Source organism: Malaya genurostris, chromosome 2 (genome assembly GCF_030247185.1).
Source record: "Malaya genurostris strain Urasoe2022 chromosome 2, Malgen_1.1, whole genome shotgun sequence".
Lineage (NCBI taxonomy): Eukaryota > Metazoa > Arthropoda > Insecta > Diptera > Culicidae > Malaya > Malaya genurostris.
In genome coordinates, this window is record NC_080571.1 from 12882251 (window position 1) to 12902067 (window position 19817).

Sequence of the window (19817 nt, forward strand, 5' to 3'; positions counted from 1 at the left end):
ACCAATTCACAGAACTCATAAATTGATGACCGTACAAACTTGCTTTAGTATTTCCGGTTCCAGAAGCACAGGAAGAACACGAAAAAGCCAGCGATCACAAAACAACTAAAATCTAACTTGTTTTTCTGAATTAATTTGATCAAAATTTGGTACACCATTAGGTGTTTTAAACTAAACTGTCATTTTTTATTTATCGTGCCGGCAGTTTATGATGACACCCGGCAAAGACACGCACCACAAACGAGTAATGAAACGTTACAGTTGAGCAATGACGTGCACCCAAAAGCGGAAGATGGAACGTTTCAATGAGGTGTCACTCGTGCAACTGCACAATGATACAATCCTAGCAAAGTTACCTGTATGCATGAAGCCAACAAAATGTCACAGTTTTATTAACCAATTATTCAGTTATTCGAAGTTAAGACGCCCGCTAATATTTTTTTACCGTTTGGCTCTTCGGCTTATAACTTTATCACTAAATTGCTTATAGCTTTATCACTAAATTGCTTATAGTTTTATCACTAAACTCACAGATGATATAAAAACGCAACAAAAGATTAAAATTACCAAGAGGGAACTCACCCGCACAGGGCGTTAAGAAATTTTTGCTCCATTTGCAGAATGGCTTCTTGGAAGAGCTTTTTTGATACTCGCAGGTGAAATTAAAACATTTATACTATAGGAAAATCTATTCAGTACATGGAAAACTTGGTTTACAGTTAACTCTTATATTCATCTGCATACTTTCACTTACATGAAACGTCCGCTACGTTACTGACATAAATAACTTTTATTTGCCATTGAAAATTTCAATATGAAAGGTTTCTGGTGAAATGAAGAGGATTTTTGTTTTGCGTTTTTCTGTCTTCGTTCTCCGCCAATTGACAGCATTTGAATAAAGCGACTTCGTTTACCTGTATGCTTATGACAAAATCAACAGATAGGTTAGTTAAATCAATAATATTTCTGTTGAAACAACCAGGGCGTAAAACAACAATTGCAATATTGTAATTTTGTGATCTGTGGGTTCTCCGTGTAGTAATCCAATAACACAGAAATAAAATTTCAAAATTAGGTTTTTTGTTTTCCTCATGAAGAAAACCAACCTTCGAACCGAGACCCGAAAAGCCTAGCGGCATATACCATTCGACTCAGTTCGACGAGATCTAAAATATCTGAGTGTGTTACAATTTGCTACGAGAAAGTATGATATCCACAAATTTTATATTCAATTGAATCATAAATATAATATAAAAATGTTAATTTCCATTTGGATCCGACTTCCGGCTACGAAATTACAAGATGGCAATTAATAAAAATTTCAGATTCAAGAATCAGTTTAAGAAAAATACAGAGGAATTCTTAGAAATTGTCATAATAATCATTCAGTTTGCAGAATGATTGTCAAACAAACTCACTTAGGAAAATTCGATTTCCGGTTTCCAGAAGCACCGGATGTAGTCGTCAAATAACAACAGGATGGAACTCATTTCGATTTATGAGAGATGACTGAACGGATTTTTCACACTAAGATGGTAATGAAAGCTTTTATGGTCCCACAGATTTCTATTAAAACAAGGAGAACACGATTTTTTTTGTTCAAAATTACCTTTATTCATTACCGTTATCTCCATCAAGAGCAACGCAATCATTCCAGCGCCGCTCTAACATTTCAATACCACTTTTGTAGAGGGAGTTATCTTTTGCCTCAACATAGGCCTCAGTTTCAGCGATAACCGGCGAGCTTTTTTTCAGATCTGCGAACAGCCAGTAATCACTGAGAGCCAAATCTGGCGAATACGGTGGATGTGGGAGCTATTCATGTAGTTTTGTCATTGTTTTGATTGACTTGTGACACGGTGCGTTGTCGTGATGAAACAAAATTTTTTTCTTGGCCATACGTGGTCGTTTCTTTGCAATTTCAGCATTCAAACGCATCAATAACACTATATACTATTCACTACTAATGGTTTCTTTCTCGAGATAGTTGATAAATATTACACGCACATCCCAAAATATCGAGGCCATAACCTTTCCAGCTGATTGTTGTGCTTTCGGGTCCTTTGGACGAGGTTCGCCATTTGCTATCCACTCATATGACGATCGTTTCGATTCCGGAGTGAAGTGATAAATCCATGTTTCATCCATTGTCACATATCGACGCAAAAGTTTCGGTTTGTTACGTTCAAGCATGGCTCAGAATCAAAAACGCGTTTTCGTTTTCAGTCAACAGTGAGCAAACGCGGCACTCACTTTGACCAGAGCTTTCTCATAGTCAAATGCTTATGCAATATAAAACCAACACGTTCTTTTGATTACGAATGTCAGCTAACTCGTGTAACTTCACTTTTCGATCATGCAAAACGATTTTGTGGATTTTTTTTATGTTTTCTGGTGCTACCGCCTCATTTGGACGTCCATTGCATTCTTCAGCGGTGTCTCTACGACCACGTTTGAAGTCAGCAAACCAACGTTTTATTGTTGTTATAATTTTTACGTTTCATCTTTGACTCATCAGTGCAGAGCAGTTCAAATTGAACTGCTCAGTGCTAAACTCGGCAGTTCAATTTGAACCACTAAGCAGACGTGATGTTTTATACTGTCATTCAAAGGTTATTATTGACTGTTAACTGCAATGTAACTAGCGCCATCTATGTGTTAGGCCCGGGACTTTTCACCCCATATGTTAAAGTAAAGATGCAGAAAAAACAGCTCTAATCTCTAACAAATCTTGTTAGCTTGGCTCTAGTTTACGATTCCGGAAGTCTCGGAACTTCAAGTCGAAAAATTTTAAATGGAACTTGTATCGATTTCTCACATAAACTGTAGTGAGGAAGTGTATTCATTTTTTTCTCACTACAGTTTGGTGGGTTAGAACAAGATTTAAAATTCGAAAAGCGGTCTTTTTATTATATTGTAAACAATTCTTTAACCTTTCCCGTTTATCTGACAACGTAGAAGTTTGGAATCAAAAATATTGTTCCTCTTTTCGAACCAAGACAGAATCGAGTCATTTTTTTTTATTCCATCAGCTGAAATGAAGCGAAATCCGGTATCGTAACATATGGCCGACCGTTGCGGTGATGAAAAATTACAAAAGCGTTCTAGGCAGTGTTGGTGATCGCCGAAAATTTGATAGAAGCTGCTCGATATTAATCAATATTGTATACAACATTTTCAATCCGGTAGAAGATGCTACAAGAACTCGTGTCTCTCAATGCATGAACCGTGAGAAAATTTTTCTACATTTCTTCGCTCCACGTCATACTCTGAGTTTTTCACGGCCCCTAAAAAAATACAGCCTGATAATGATTGGTGCTGTGTGGAATTTACCAAGAGAGAATCGCAAGTTGACAATTATCGCAGAAAATCGAATCGATGATTCGACTTGTTAATTCTCATACTAGGTTGCAATATTTCAAAACTCTTGTGTGGAGCATCCACGTACATTTTCTTAGACACAACTTATACAAAGGTTATATGCACATAGTTTGAATAAGCGGCAAAAGTAAAATGATTCTATCGCAATTATCAACTGCCCATACAGAATCGGATCGCGAAACGAGAATAAGCGACCGTTTGTTGCTTCAGAGAGAATCACCCGTAGCAGCGAGCTAACCTTTGATTCTGAGGCAGGTCATCGAGAGAAATTCGCTCTCGCACTGGTGTCTATTCTATACCTATGCTATTCTATGAACCATGCCGGTTTTTTGTTGCTGCGATGATATCCGTCTTTCTTTGATGACTTGCTAGTGAGCGTTCTTTGATACGATATAAGCCATCCTTGGTTCTAGGTCTGATATTTAGACCCCTTTTGCCTTGAATGCAGGCTTGACTTTGAAACTTTACCCTCTGATGGATGATTATTCTGTTTCGGTGTTGATTTGGTTCATATTTGGCCCCATTATTTCTGCAGTTAGTCAGTTATTTATCTCATGAATTATTTTAACTTTTGATTAAAATATGATATTCGAGTAGTTATTTGGTACCGAGTAGACGGATTGAATGTTGTTTGTGTTTATTTTGCACTGAAAATAAAATGATATGAAGTGGTACACTATTTGCAATATAGAGAACGGAGGAAAAACTTCGAGAAAAACTTGATTCTTTTCACAATCTATTGAATCTGTTTATTGGAACATTTTTTTTATACCGAAGAAAAATAACCTAAAGATCTGAAATTAGAATTTTTGTTTTCAGTATCGCAAAACAACTATCGAACTGCAAAAAAAAACTTCGAGCAGGATTATTTTCAACAGTGACAAAATAACTGCTCGACTGTCAAATTTCAGCTAAAAGTTGAAATAATTCGCAAAATGGTCCACAACCTTAGTTTTCTCATAACAAATCCGTTTTTCGTCACCCCATTGATAATAAGGTTGGAAAACGACTGCCGTTCTCGTTACATTTTGAAATCGACCACTCCAGCCACATCTGTCTATGTTTATTTGATCTCACATTTGTCCAATTAAATTATCAAAGCATACTCATGTGCTCATAGAAATTAAATGTTGTCAATGAAAAATGATATTTTCATAAGGAAATGAAAACAACCTTTGAGAATATCTTTCCACTCGCCGCACTTAATATTCTCGGTGAAATCCCCGAACATAAACCCAAACATTCCACCACATGAATACGAAATATTGCACAAAGTTTTATTCACTACATTAATCACTTCGTTTTTTTTTTCGTCGAAAATTTAACGTAAACTCCCACAAAGAAGCACCTTTCGAGCGTTAAAATTTCTACAAATGGCCTCCCCCCCCGTTTGCTGCCATCGGTAGCAGAAGCCATGAAAAATTAAGTCATATTTCAACACCCCAACGGTCGAGTATTTCGATTTTTCGCCACTTAACAGTCGCCGGAGGAATACTAAAGCTAAACAAAATCGGCCTAGGACTGAATGGCAACACACACACACACATATTTACTGCGGCGGAAATTTCACTGCGGGGGTTACCCTTAGTTTACGGTGCTTGCGATGCGGCAGCACACGAGAGGAAAAAAGCAAAAAGTATACCGAAGTATCCGAAGATGCCATCGTCATCATCATCATTATCATCGTAATCCCGAAGCGCGCCAGACCAGATCAGACCAGGCCGGGTCAGGCCACACAGGAAATGGAAACTCATCACGTTTGTTTTTTTTGCCCCCGCTGCTAGCGAGTGTGATGAAAGGTGCGACCCTGCGCGAATGCCGCGTGCTGCAGATCAGTCGGATGTCGTCACGGGGCGGGATGCTGCGTGAAAAACTTAAGATGATTAAAATGTTTTGCTTTTTTTTATTTTCCTAGCCTACCTATTTTTACCGGGACCGGGATGGAAGAATGGGATCCCGGCAGAAATCCAACTTTTTCGTGAGTGTCATTAATCAGCGCGGCTCGGCGTCGTTTCCCGGCCCGGCGTCGGCAGGGCGGCCCATTCCCGAACTCGCTGCAAATTGATTGCTTCCACAAATGTTTTTGGTATTACGTTCGAAAGTCGAAAAACAGTGTCTTTTCACGGTTGAGCCAACGCAAAATTGATTAGGATTTATTGAACTTGCTCGAATGGATGAAGTTTTCACCTTGATGTTGGAAATTGATGAGATATTTTGCTGCTTTTTTAATGCGGGGGGGAGATGAAGTAAATTTCCACATAATTTTTCGGTAATGGAAGTGAATTATTTGTAGATCGGAACTTTGATCGGAAAGTTAAAAAGACAATGATTTATTTAAATCGAGACGAAGAAAAACCTATTTATATTTTTTATGAACCGAACTTTATACGTTTTATATAAATCTCATTTTCAATTTTCTCTCCCTCCCCACTCTCATTCAGGTCCACTATTTGAAGTACAAACAGCGGTCGGACTGGACGTATCGCTGCCGTGCGATCTGCTGCCGACGACGATGATGATGATGACCGACAAGGTGACCCTGGTCATCTGGTACAAGGAAGGCAACAGCAAGCCAATTTACTCGTAAGTACAAGTACATCCGTCCAACAGCACAACGGCTAACGACAAGTCCGTCTCGTCTCGTCAGTCAACAGACGGACAGGACAGGCCAGGGAACCAGGGAAATCACAGTTTGTTTGCCCGTTCGTCTTCTCATTTTCTCACTGTCCCGCACTGAAGTGGCCACTTATCTTCCATTTTTCATCTAATCCATTTCGTACAGAGGTTCGTGCCATTGAACACCAGGTGCTAGTGAAGGCACACTTTTCCCATTGACATAACCGCTTCCGGATCTGTTTCCCTCGCACCTGATGTCCGGACAAAGGGAACAAATCCTGTGCTTTTGCTTTTCCACGAAATGGATTAATTAAAACTTTTGAAACACCATAAGAATAATCTCCGGATTCACTCAAAAAGCCATCATCCATCGGGTGAAAGATGAAATTCAAAGTTGTATCCCCGCGTGGTTGGATTTCAATTTTTCGTTATCATTCATTTCGCATTTTTGAGCATACAGCATTCGAGAAGCGGATTTCAATGACGAGAAAGGTCTCAAGAGCAATGCAAATTAACTTGAAGTAAAGTGGAGATAGTTTTTGAGTTGACTGCTACGCGACCGGAATGCCAAGTGGTGTCGCAGTAAGTGACTATACTACGACTGACTAGCAGCAGTTGGCAGCAGCGACTGACCGAGGCAGCAGTAATGCGAAGCGGATCGGTTTTTCAAAAAGTTTCATAAATATATTATTGCTGAGATTCTACATTCAATGTTTAGATCTTTTTTGCTTTGAAAATGAAATCCGCATCCGAGTTCTCGTTCCAGAGTTACTAACAAAATCATGACTAACAAAATCTATACTGAAACCAAAATTGTTGACAATTAATGTCCAAGGTTGACATTAAACGCAAACAAATCCCGATCAGATGCGCATAACGAAATCATAACACAAGTATATCAACAGTTGATATGTATAACAATTTGTGTTATTTTGAGATATTTAACAAATGAAACCAGTTGAAAGTTGAAACTTATGATATCAATATAATAACAAAATCAGTTCTGATGTTTTACTTCCAATTGCAAGACTCATGATGAAGTTCATTAATTGAAAAAATGAGTTCTTCCGATGCTTTATATCGAAATATAATGATCAAAATTTCAAAAAACTAAAAGAAGAAATCATATGACTAAATAAATTATTCATTTCATAAATAAAATCATTCACGATTTTGGATTGAAACCATGCTAAAAGTCGACTGTGATATAGTTTTTCTGTGTTAAATTAGCTATCTAATTTTTTACAACTATTGTTATAAATTTCTGCTTTCGGCCTTTTGTAGTTATATCAAATTCAATAATAATTGTGATACAAACGTTTCGAAATCTGTTGCTATTTTGTTCCCGCTAGAGCCTTTTTTGTTATTTTTTTTTTTTTTTTTTTTTAAATAACTATTCATTGGAATATGAGTTAAAATTAAATTAATAAGATTTAAATTGGGTGTTCAGCCACAAGTGGTGACTTTTCAGCCCTGTTATATATATATGATTTGGTTATTACCATGAAGACATTATTTGCTTCCGCAATTCTGAGATTTTTGTGTAGGGAAAATTCTAAACCTACTTGTATTGTGTAATGGGGAAAAGGAACTTATATACTAACTTACTAACTAATACAGAGAGCGAATCGATTCAATTGAAGTTTGCATCGATTTTTGTCGGAATTTGCTTATAATATTATGTGACATTACATCTAATGGTTCTATATTTGTGAGTCTGTGTAACTCATTTGTGCTAAACCAGGGAGGACGCTTCAAAATCATTTTCAGAATTTTATTCTGAATCCTTTGAAGCGTTTTCTTCCTGGTGGAACAACAACTTGACCAAATTGGTACCGCATAAAGCATGGCTGGTCTGAAAATTTGTTTATAAATTAACAGTTTGTTTTTTAGACAGAGCTTAGAATTTCTGTTTATAAGAGGATATAAACATTTAATATATTTATTACACTTTGCCTGGATTCCTTCAATGTGATCCTTGAAAGTGAGTTTTTTGTCATACGTTAAACCTAAGTATTTAGCTTGATCAGACCATGTCAATTCCAAGCCATTCAATTTAAGAATGTGATTATTGTTTGGTTTAAGAAAAGAAGCTCTTGGCTTGTGAGGAAAGATAATTAATTGCGTTTTTGCTGCATTTGGTTTAATTTTCCATTTTGACAGATAATCACTGAAAATATTTAAACTTCTTTGTAGGCGACTGCAGATCACTCTTAGATTTCTACCTGTGGCTAACAGACTTGTGTCGTCACAGAATAGCGATTTCTGACAACCAACGGGTAGATTTGGAAGATCAGAAGTGAAAATATTATACAAGATTGGAGCTACGCTCGAACCCTGCGGAACACCGGCTCGTACGGATTTTCAGATTCAGATTTACAATTCTGATAGCTAACCTGAAGAGTACGATCAGTTAGATAATTTTGAATCATTTTGATCAAATAAATAGGAAACTGGAAATCGGACATTTTTGCTATTAAACCTTTGTGCCAAACACTGTCGAATGCTTTTTCTATGTCTAGAAGAGCAACTCCAGTGGATAACCCAGAAGATTTATTTGATTTTAGCATGTTCGTTACTCTGACAAGCTGATGAGTAGTTGAATGTTCATGACGAAATCCAAACTGCTCTGGTAAAAAAATTGAATTCTCATTTATATGAGTCATCATTCTCAACAAGATAATTTTTTCAAAAAGTTTACTGATAGAAGAAAGTAAGCTAATTGGGCGATAACTTGATGTTTCTGCTGGGTTTTTATCCGGTTTTAGGATAGGAATTATTTTAGCGTTTTTCCATCTTTTTGGGAAGTAAGCTAATGAAAAACACTTGTTGAAAATTTTAACCAGGAGTCTCAAGGCAACATCGGGAAGATTTTTAATAAGAATATTAAAAATTCCATCATTACCAGGAGCCTTCATGTTTTTGAGTTTCCTAATAATTGATTTAATTTCATCAAAATTCGTCTCAATAATGTCATCGTGTGATAACACTTGGGTTGAAATATGATCATACTTCAGTGAGACTTCATTTTCAATAGGACTCACAACGTTTAAATTAAAATTGTGAACACTCTCGAACTGCTGAGCAAGTTTTTGAGCTTTTTCACCATTTGTAAGAAGTATTTGATTTCCTTCCTTGAGAGCAGGAATTGGTTTCTGAGGTTTCTTAAGAACCTTAGAAAGTTTCCAGAAAGGTTTAGAATATGGTTTAATTTGTTCAACTTCTTTAGCGAAATTTTCATTTCGCAAAAGAGTAAATCTATGTTTAATTTCTTTTTGTAAATCCTTAACTATGTTTTTCATAGCAGGATCACGAGAACGTTGATATTGTCGTCGACGAACATTCTTCAACCGAATGAGCAGTTGAAGATTGTCATCGATGATAGGAGAATTTAATTTAGTTTGAGCTTTGGGAACTGAAAGATTTCTAGCTTCGATAATATAATGATTCAAATTATCAATTGCTGTGTCGATGTCCGCAGAATTTTCTAAAATAGTTTCATGATCCACATGATTTTCAATGTGAGATCTGTAATCCAACCAATTAGCTCTATGATAGTTGAAAATAGAACTAATTGGATTAATTATAGCTTCGTTGGAAAGTCTGAATGTTACTGGAAGATGATCTGAGTCAAAGTCAGCATGAGTAATCGGTTCACTACAAATGTGACTTTGATCTGTTAGAACCAGATCAATTGTAGACGGGTTTTTCACGGAAGAGAAACAAGTCGGATTACTGGGATGAAGAACTGTGAAGTAACCAGCTGAGAGTTGATTATGAAGTATTTTACCATTACTGTTATTTTGCCTACAATTCCACTGGACATGCTTAGCATTTAAGTCCCCTATTACGAAAAATTTCGATCGATATCTTGTAAGTTTTTGCAAATCGCCTTTAAAGAAATTTAATTGTTCGCCGGTGCATTGGAATGGCAAATATGCTCCAGCGATGAAATAAATTCCATGAATGGTTTCAACTTCGATTCACAAGCTTTCAATAACTTTAGTATTGAAAGAAGGTAAAATTCGATGTTTGATTTGCCGTTGGACAAAAATGGCAACTCCACCACCCATTCCAGTAAACCTGTCAAATCGATGAACCACATAATGTGGATTACTTTTCAATTTTACATTTGGTTTAAGAAAAGTTTCTGTCACAATGGCAATATGAATTTTGTGAACTTTGAGAAAATTATAAAATTCATCTTCACTCGATTTCAAAGATCGAGCATTCCAATTTAAAATATTCAAATAATTATTTAACATCACTGTTAAATTTTAAATTCATTATAATATTATTTGCAAATTTCCATCCGATTTGAAATGCTTCAAAAAGTGATGAAGTTGAATTCATTTGGATGATCATTTGAAAAAGTTGATCTTGTAGGTAGATCATTTTATTTTCAGTTATATCGCCTAAATCGACTTCATTTAAAGAAGCGAATGGCATTGAAGGAATATTTGTAGGTAGACTGCCATTAGAAGAAGATGGTTTGGCCGGTCTACCTATTAATAAATTGTTTTCGTTAGAAGAAGAACTGCAAGGCGGTCCTGTGTTTTGATTATTTACATTAGAAGAAATAGGAGATAGATTTCTACCTAATATACCAGCATAACTGACATTAGAAGAAGATGATGACGAGGTCGATCTACCTGTCAATAAATTGTTTTCGTTAGAAGACGAATTGACAGGCGTACCTGTTTTTTGTTTCGAAGAAATCAGTGCCGAATTAGGCGTGGCATTTGTAACGGTTTTCTGATTTTCAGGTATGTTCTGTAAATTTAAGGTCGTTGATTTGACTTGTTGTCGAAGCGAACGAGCGTTTAAAATTTTTTCCCTGACAGGACATTTCAAATAATTGGATTTATGATTTCCATTGCAATTTGAACATGAAAATTTATCAGTGGTTTCATTCGTTGGACAATCGTCTTTCGAATGCGATTTACCACAATTCAAACACCGTATATCCATATGACAATTTTTGGTTCCATGGCCGAAGCCTTGGCAACGACGACATTGCGTTAAGTTTGCAATACGATTATGCCGTTTATAATGTTCCCAATGAATTTTAATGTGGGAAATGAAACGTACTTTTTCTAAAGTTTTCAAATTGTTTACATCACTTCGATTGAAGTGTATTAGGTAAAGTTCATGGGAAATTCCAGAGCGTGGTTTAGAAGTACCATTCGCTCTTTTTTTCATAAGTATTACTTGGGAAGGGGCAAAACCAAGCAATTCTTTTAGTTCATTTTTAATTTCATCAATACTTTGATCATTTGATAATCCTTTCAAGACAGCCTTGAAGGGTCTGTCTGATTTTATATCATATGAATAAAATTTATGAAGTTTCTCGGACAAATATCGAATAAGACGTTCGTAATCTTCCAATCCATCCACCAAGACTCGACATTCTCCTCTTCGTCCGATTTGAAATGAGACTTTTACTTCCGGGAGAAAAGTAGAAAGCTCAGTACGGAATGCTTTGAAGTCGGAAATCATCACCGTCACTGGTGGCATAGATTGATGTTTCTTCCCAGAACGACAAGCGTCCATTTTGGGAATTTTTGAAGAATTTTCTTCTATGTCGCTACAATCGGATTCAGGAAGAATCTCGTAAATATTGTTAGACGGCATAGAATCAACGGAAGGGAAATCCGTCCGTTGTCTTTTATTTTTACATTCAGATTCTATAAGATCGTGAATGTTATTAGAAAAATGTTGAATAACGGATTGTGATTTATTCCGTATTGAATTATTTTTAGCCTTAGGTTTGTTGCCTTTCCGGTTGGACGCAGGCATTTTTGAAATAAATGAAATTTTAAATTAAATTAACTAGGCTAAATTAGTCTTCGATTAGACTCCTAGCTAGCCTTAAAAAAGGCTGATTAATTTCTTAGTCACTCTAATATCACTCTTTGTATCACTTAGTCACTCTAATATCACTCTTTGTATCACTTAGTCACTTAGTTAGTGATTCAGGTAGTCTTGAAAAAGACTGAAGCCTTGAATCAATGAAACTCTAGGTAGCCAGAAAAAAATTCCAGGAGCCAAGAGCTATACGCGTGCGGTGCGAACGACTGTTCAACACCGACTGCCTTTTTTGTTATGATTTTTGTTATTTCAACAGCTTACCAGCCAAAAATATTACAACATATTTCTGAAATAAATTACTCCACTTGTTTTAATTCTGTTATTTCCATCTGATCGGGATAAGTCTCACAAATATCGGATGCAACCCGTTAGAAGGATCTCTCCACATCATTTTTCCGAAAAATTCAGTTTAAACAAATTTGAGCGACACTAAAAGCTTGAACTTAGTCATTTTTTCTAACTTCCAGAATTTTCGGAAACACCATATATTTTGCCAAAACTGCAAATAAAATTCCAATGCTATCAAAATGTAGCATTAGACCTTTGGTCCGTGCCTTTTGGATAGCTAAGAATGTACCAAAAATTTACATAGGACTTTGGAGTAAAAAGAAAACAAAAAAATATAAAAAGCAGAGAAAAGAGAAATGAAAATAAACAGAGAAATAAAGAGAAAAAAGAGGTGGGAACTTAGAAAAAAGGAAGAAAAATATAAGAGAAAAAAGAAGAGAAAAGGTAAGTGAAAAGCACAAGAACAAATAAAACAAAATAGGGAAAAAACGCAAAGAAAAAGCAGAAAAAAGAGGAGAACAAGAAGAAAAATTTAAGAAAATAACTGAGAATAGATAAGAAAGAAAAAATAAAAGGAAGAAACAAAAATTGAATGGAAGAAAAAAAGGGGAAAATGAAGAGAACAGAGGAAACAGTGACACAAAGATAATAAGAGAAAATTAGAAAAATAAGAAAAATAGGAAAGGGGAACTAAGAAAGTAAAGAAGAGCTAAAAAAGCGAACAAAGGAGAGAGAAATGAAAAGAGAAACGAGAAATAAATGTGACAATTTAGAAGAGAGGAAAGATAAATAAGAAAAGATAAAAAACTATCAAAAGAAAGAGGAAAAATGAAAGAGAAAAATAGAAGACAAAAGATAAAGAAAAACCTGTTTTAATCCACCTAGTGGTGTAATGATGTCTTTCTCATATCAATCATACTATCCTATATAATACTGTGGTATTCTTCAAAATTATTTTTCTTCGATTCTTAAAAGAATAACCGAAATAGATTTGTTTGACCATCTACTGATAAAAACTATCAATTGGAGAAGATTTGAGGTCGATTTAGAAAACTTTTTACGGTTTTTCGCTCTTTTCAGTGATGGTATAAAATTTTTAACACACTTTATCCTATATTTCCGGATCCGAAAGCCGGATCCTGATGAAATTCAGGAATCAGGTGTGGAACCACAGGACCTTTCATTTGAACCTAAGTTTGTGAAAATCGGTCGCGCCATCTATGAGAAAAGTTAGAGCACATACTTTCATTTTTTCGCGCATTTTACCCCATAACTCCGGAACAGGAAGTCGGATCCGAATAATATGCAGAAATTTGTATGGGACCACAAGACCTTTCATTTGAATCTAAGTTTGTGAAAATCGGTTCAGCCATCTCCGAGAAAAGTTAGTGCAAAAAACGTTACATACACACATACGCACATACACACACACACACACACACAGACATTTTGCGTACTCGACGAACTGAGTCGAATTGTATATGACACTCGGCCCTCCGGGCCTCGGTTCAAAAGTCGGTTTTCACAGTGATTGCATAACCTTTCTATATGAGAAAGGCAAAAATAAAAGGAAAAAAGAGGAAGTTGGGAAAAATAAGAAAAATAGAAAGAGAAAATACGAAGAGAAATACTAGCAGAAAACGTAACGAAAATAAAAGAATATTTAAAAAACGAAACCAATAAGAAGAATAAAATGGAGATGTATCAGAGAAAAAAAGAAAAAAATAGTAGACCGGAAAAGGAAAATGGACGGTTCAAAAGTCGGTTTTCACAGTGATTGCATAACCTTTCTATATGAGAAAGGCAAAAATAAAAGGAAAAAAGAGGAAGTTGGGAAAAATAAGAAAAATAGAAAGAGAAAATACGAAGAGAAATACTAGCAGAAAACGTAACGAAAATAAAAGAATATTTAAAAAACGAAACCAATAAGAAGAATAAAATGGAGATGTATCAGAGAAAAAAAGAAAAAAATAGTAGACCGGAAAAGGAAAATGGAGAAAGAAAAGAAAATAAGAGATGAAAAAGAAGAGAATATTAGAGCGAAACAAAAGAGAAAACAAAAGAAACGGAAGAAAACAATAGAAAATAAAAGAAAATGGGGCATACAAAAAAATCTTACGTCAAGTCAGAAAATGTTCTGCATATGACGCAAAAACGAGAAAAAGAATGTAAAAAACGAGAGAACAATGAAAAACAGAGTGGAAGAATGAAAAGAAACTTAAGGAAAAGTGAGAAAAAGGAGCTGAGCAAAAAGAAGACAGAAGGAAAAAGAACAAAGAAAAGAATAGAGAAAAACAAAACAAAAAGAAGAAAACAAGACAACAAAAGGCAAATGGGAAAATAGAGAAAAAATAAAAGAGAGATAAAATAGAATACCAAAACGAAGAGAAAGCATAACAGAAAAACGAATTTAAAATATAAAAAATGAGAAAAAATGAGGAAAACAATAGGAAGAATAAAACGAAGAATTAGGATCCAAAGGAAACAACTAAAAAAAAAAAAAAAATTAAGAAAAAAATAGAAAACAAACTGAAAATAGAAGACAAATTAGAGAAAACAGAAAATAAAATAGAAAAGCAGACAAAAAGTTGAAACCTGTAGAAAAAATTCATAGAAAAACCTGTTTTATTCCACCTAGTGGTGTAATGATGCTTTTCTTATATAAATCATACTAACATATATAATACTGTAGTATTCTTCAAAATAATTTTCTTCGATTCTTAAAAGAATAACCGAAATCAGTTTGTTTGACCGCCTACTGATAAAAACTATCAATTGGAGAAGAATTGAGGTCGATTTAGAAAATTTTTCCCGGTTTTTCGCCCTTTTCAGTGATGAAAAAAAATTTTTAACACACTTTACCCTATATTTCCGGATCCGGAAGTCGGATTCGGATGAAATTTGAGAATTCCGTATGGGACCACAGGACCTCTTCAGCCATCTCAGAGAAAAGTTAGTGCAAAAAAACGTTACATACACACACACACAGACATTTTGCGTACTCGACGAACTGAGCCGAATGGTATATGACACTCGGCCCTCCGGGCCTTGGTTCAAACGTCGGTTTTCACAGTGATTGCAAAACCTCTCTATATGAGAAAGGCAAAAAGAATAAACAATATTAAAAAAGCCAAATTAAAATCGAAAAAGGAAGAGAAAAAAAGAGAGGAAAAACGGGGCAGGACAGGACAATACAAGACTAAATTTAAAATTTAGTTATTCAGTGACTCAGTAAATAGGTTATATACCATACGGCTTGACCATGTGGCTTGACCAATTTCTTCAATCTAACACTCATTTTAAAGATACTACTTAGAGCTAATAAAAGTCATTTTTATTGGCCCGGAACATACGAAAATGACGCGAAATTAATGTCACTCTCACTCTCATTGAATTCTGCTGATTCTCCCTGCATACGTCTTGTCATAGAGGAAAGAGTGACGTTGGCAATTATACTCTCTCATTTTTTCATTTACGAATGAGACAGTGAAAACGACGAAAATGAGGCTGTCGGATTGGATTCTTTTCAAAGAGAATGCGTGACAATTTTAAGCTCTGGTCATACAGTTTTAGGATCAGTGCTATTTAGCGTCGAGTGGAGCCCCGACCTGGAAGAATTCTTAGTTTTAGTAGGATCGTAGTACTAGCCATGCAAGGATTCTGTACGCTATGAATCGGTTGTGAAGTCTGTTGGAACAGAAAGGCCAAATTCCACAAAAGTAATACAATGCAAAGATTTTGCTTTGCCTGTGTTATTCAGCTGAAGCGTACTAAAACAATTCTTTTATCACAATGAGAATTTCGAGGTTTGTGGCGAGAAAAGTTATTTCAATATGAAGAAAACAGCCGCCAGAAAGTCATTGCATTTTGGTGGAACCGTGCGGTGACCTTGCAACGCAAACGTGTCCAAGCGGAGGTAGTTCGCACGGTTTAGAAGTGGCAATTTTGATTTGGAAAACGAAAAAACGAGCCAGAACGTCATCAAAGTTTGAAGATGAAGAATTGAAGGAATTGCTCGATCAAGAACCATCGCAGAAGCAAGAAGGTTTCGCAAAATCACTCGAAATCACTCAACCAGCTATTAGCCATCGTTTAAAAGCAAAGATAGGCAATTGGGTGCCGTATGAATTGAAGCCAAGGGGGGTCGTATTCCGTTTATTCACGTGCCTACAACTGCTTCGGTGGTACCAAAAAGAAGGTTTTTTTTCGTATCAAATTGTTACTGACAATGAAAAGTGGGTCCATTACATTAATCCAAAATGTAGGGCAGCGCATCAACATCGACGCCGTTTAGACTATTCATGGCCTGAAAGTTTTGCTTTGTAAATGGTGGAACTAGCTGGGTGTGATGTATTGCAACCCAGTGAACATAACAAAGTAATTTTGCAACATGACACTGCTCGCCCACTTAGAATCGCTTAAATAGAAAGCCCTAACCCATCCACCGTAGTGCATGGAAAGAGTTCTTTTCGATTACTATTTGTTCCGGTCGATGCAGCTTGGCCTGACTGATGAGCACTTCTCCATGTATGAAGAAGTAGCTAGCGATGGGCAATATCAACAAAGTTTCAAATACTCTAATGGATCTCTAGTTATTTAACGACAAAGAGCAAATAGTATTAAATTAATTGATGATTTGATAGGAAGGATCAATAAGCAACTATTTGCAGTTATCGAATCTTTGTCTTCTCAAAATGATAAATTGTTTCCAGACGCCAGAGATAAAACCCTCGTTCAGCTTCATTTAGCAGTTCCCGTAAATGATCAAATGACTTCGCCTAACTTTTATGACCGAATGCTGCCTAAATTATTGGAATGTATATCGCTTCTGTGCCAAGCGTACAAAACGAATCAATTCAATTCTCCTTTCAACAACATTCACTCCGGAAAAACATCACCCAAATTCTGCACAGTTTGAATAAATAAACAATCATCTGTCGTAGTACGTTCAACGGATTCTGAATGGTTTGGCTGAATCCGATAGCTTAGCAAAATACTGCACTGAAAAGACGCAGATCATCTTGTTGCCATAAACAAGGCAGCAGCCTCGAAAGCCTGGCCTGGCTCCATTTCCAAACCAGAACACCTTCTCCCGGTTGTCGAAATCGCACACATAGCGATTGGGCTTCGGCTGTGACGATAAGTTTCCTTTCAGCTCCGCGCAAATAAACGAATCGCATTCTTCGAAGATCGAATAAAAATACGCCACCGGAAGGATAACAAATCGTCTCCTGGTGCTGCTCGCGTCTGTCTGGTGGTTGTCAGTCAGCTCGTCACTGTGTGTGTGTCGAAGGAGGACAGATAGGTATGCAGATTTAATCTGTCCGATTTGAATAACAATATCGGAGGACTGTCACTGCCGGAGCCCAGATCGGCGTTGAGCGGGCGACAGTTCGAGTCAGCGAGTCAGAAGATGACGACGTGGGCGATAACGGACGGACTCGGAACGTTGTTTGTTTGTTTGACCTATCGGTTGTCTACATCAAAGCATCAGACCCTGGGGAGGGGGGAAGAAACATCACCCCGAACGACGGTAGCTAAATTGTCGATTGTCGAACAAATGTGCGTGACCTTATCGGCTGGTGCCAGGAGATGCGGAACTGCGTGCTTCCTACGGAGACTCGAATAATCTGTGAATTGTGTTTCGCTGGATGATAACGGTTCCAATTAGTCCGCTCGCTTGATTGACATTTATTTAAATTTGATCAAAGAAAAATTACGAATGCTAATGACCTACCATCGTAAGTTTAGCTTTTCCTCCATCGCAATGTAATCAATATGTTTGGCATTCACTCAGGCTCATTTTCAACCGTAATGAAGGTTGAAAATTTCCTACGTTAAGAGAATAACTATTATAAAGAGCTAAGGGTTCGCATAGTGTGCTTCAAATATAAGTTGCACCACTGTAAAATATTTAAAGCTGACTAACAACTATTGTGAATCCATCAAACATCTCAGATCAACTGTTGTAGCACAATAAAAAGCAGTCAAGTCATAATACTAGCAGCCATGGAATCTTTCTTTTAATTCTTTTTTTTTATAAACAAAAATTATTCAAAGGTTTACTTCTTCATTACATTTCCTACGAAAATAACACATGTGCTAATGTTTAGAGTCTGAAGAATGACATCCAGACGATGTTTTTTTTTGTAAAATGTCAATTTCCGCAAACATACGAGTGCCAGTGATCAAGTGGGTAACGTAGCCTAATTCACCTCACTTGGAATGTTTGAAGTGCTGAGCTTTGAATAAAAAGGCTTATAAATTGGAATATGTACGATTTAGAAAATTTAAAGACTGTCTCAGAAAGTATGGACGCAACCAAAAACTGCTGCCATTTCGCAATGGTTCAGAATCTGTCAATATTTCTGGCTGCGTCCTGTTGTTTACACTCTTCTTCAACCACTTGTGCAGTTGTTTATTCGTTTTCATTACTTTGTTTCGAAATGCGTGGACTTTCAGCAGAACAACGTCGAAAAATTATGAACAAATGGTGCACAGAAGGCGGACTGTCACTGAGAAAGATAGCAAACATGGAAGGAGTAAGTGAAAAAGCCGTGCGAAATGCAATCAGGAAGTTCGGTGAGGATAACACCTTTGAGGATAAACCGAAAACGGGTAAAAAAAAGGTCCTACTAACCCTCAGTTGGATAAACGTATACTGAAGGCGTTCGAGCAAAAGAAGGAGGTTCAGTTCAGTTCGGGATGTGGCCAAAAAACTGGGCACTTCGAAGTCAAATGTTCTTCGTGCTAAAAAAAAGTTTGAATCTTCGAACCTATAAGAAGCAGAAACAACCAAAACGTAGTCCGAAACAAGAAGCATCGATCAGGCCGAGGGTTCGAAAGTTGTACAATACGATTCTTGCTGGAAATTTGAACTGCAAAATCATGGACGACGAAACCTACGTGAAACTCGATTACAAATCCTTGCCGGGACCACAATATTCTACGGTGCGAGAAAAGCAAGTGTTCAACCAGTCCGAGAAATCGATTGAAGTCGAAAAATTTGGTAAGAAAGCTATGATCTGGCAAGAAATTTGCAGCTGCGGTAAGATTTCAATGTCTTTCATCGCCACTGCTTCAATGAACAGTGAAATATACATCAAAGAATGTTTACAAAAAACGACTTCTACCTATGATTCGAAGCCACAAGGATCCTGTTGTCTTTTGGTCAGATCTTGCTTCTTGCCACTACTCAAAATCAATGGTAGAATGGTATACTACCAAAAATTTCACTTTCGTCCCAAAATACATGAATCCACCAAATTGCCCACTACTTTGACCAATTGAGGAATTTTGGGCATTAACGAAAGCACATCTTAGGAAACATGTCTCGGCAGCCGAAACCTTTCAACAGTTCGAAAATGATTGGAAAAAATGAAGAACGTTCGCAAGAAGGTGCACCAGGTGCCTACAATGGCTAAATAGCAAATGTTGAGAATAATATTCTGTTGTTGTAGTCTAATATTATCAGTATATCAAATAAAATTTGAATATCTAACACTTGTGAATTATTTACAGCGAAATCAAAGTGCGTCCATACTTTCTGGGACAGTCTTTAAAGGTTTTGTACATTATCCCTTTCAATGGCGGATTGAAATTTTTCACATCCATCACCTAGTAATTCGGTTGAATCCTGGTCAAATGCAATTGCGATTCAT

The 19817-nt window shown here is 36.5% G+C and overlaps 1 protein-coding gene across 1 annotated transcript in view; it reads left to right on the top strand.

The window, feature by feature from the left end:
- Nucleotides 1-19817, top strand: part of LOC131430499 (nephrin) — a 422669-nt gene that overhangs the window by 239395 nt on the left and 163457 nt on the right. The window contains exon 3 of the mRNA XM_058595533.1: nt 5823-5964. Within this exon, the coding sequence (XP_058451516.1) occupies nt 5823-5964 (142 nt within the window). The remainder of the gene's footprint in view (nt 1-5822; nt 5965-19817) is intronic.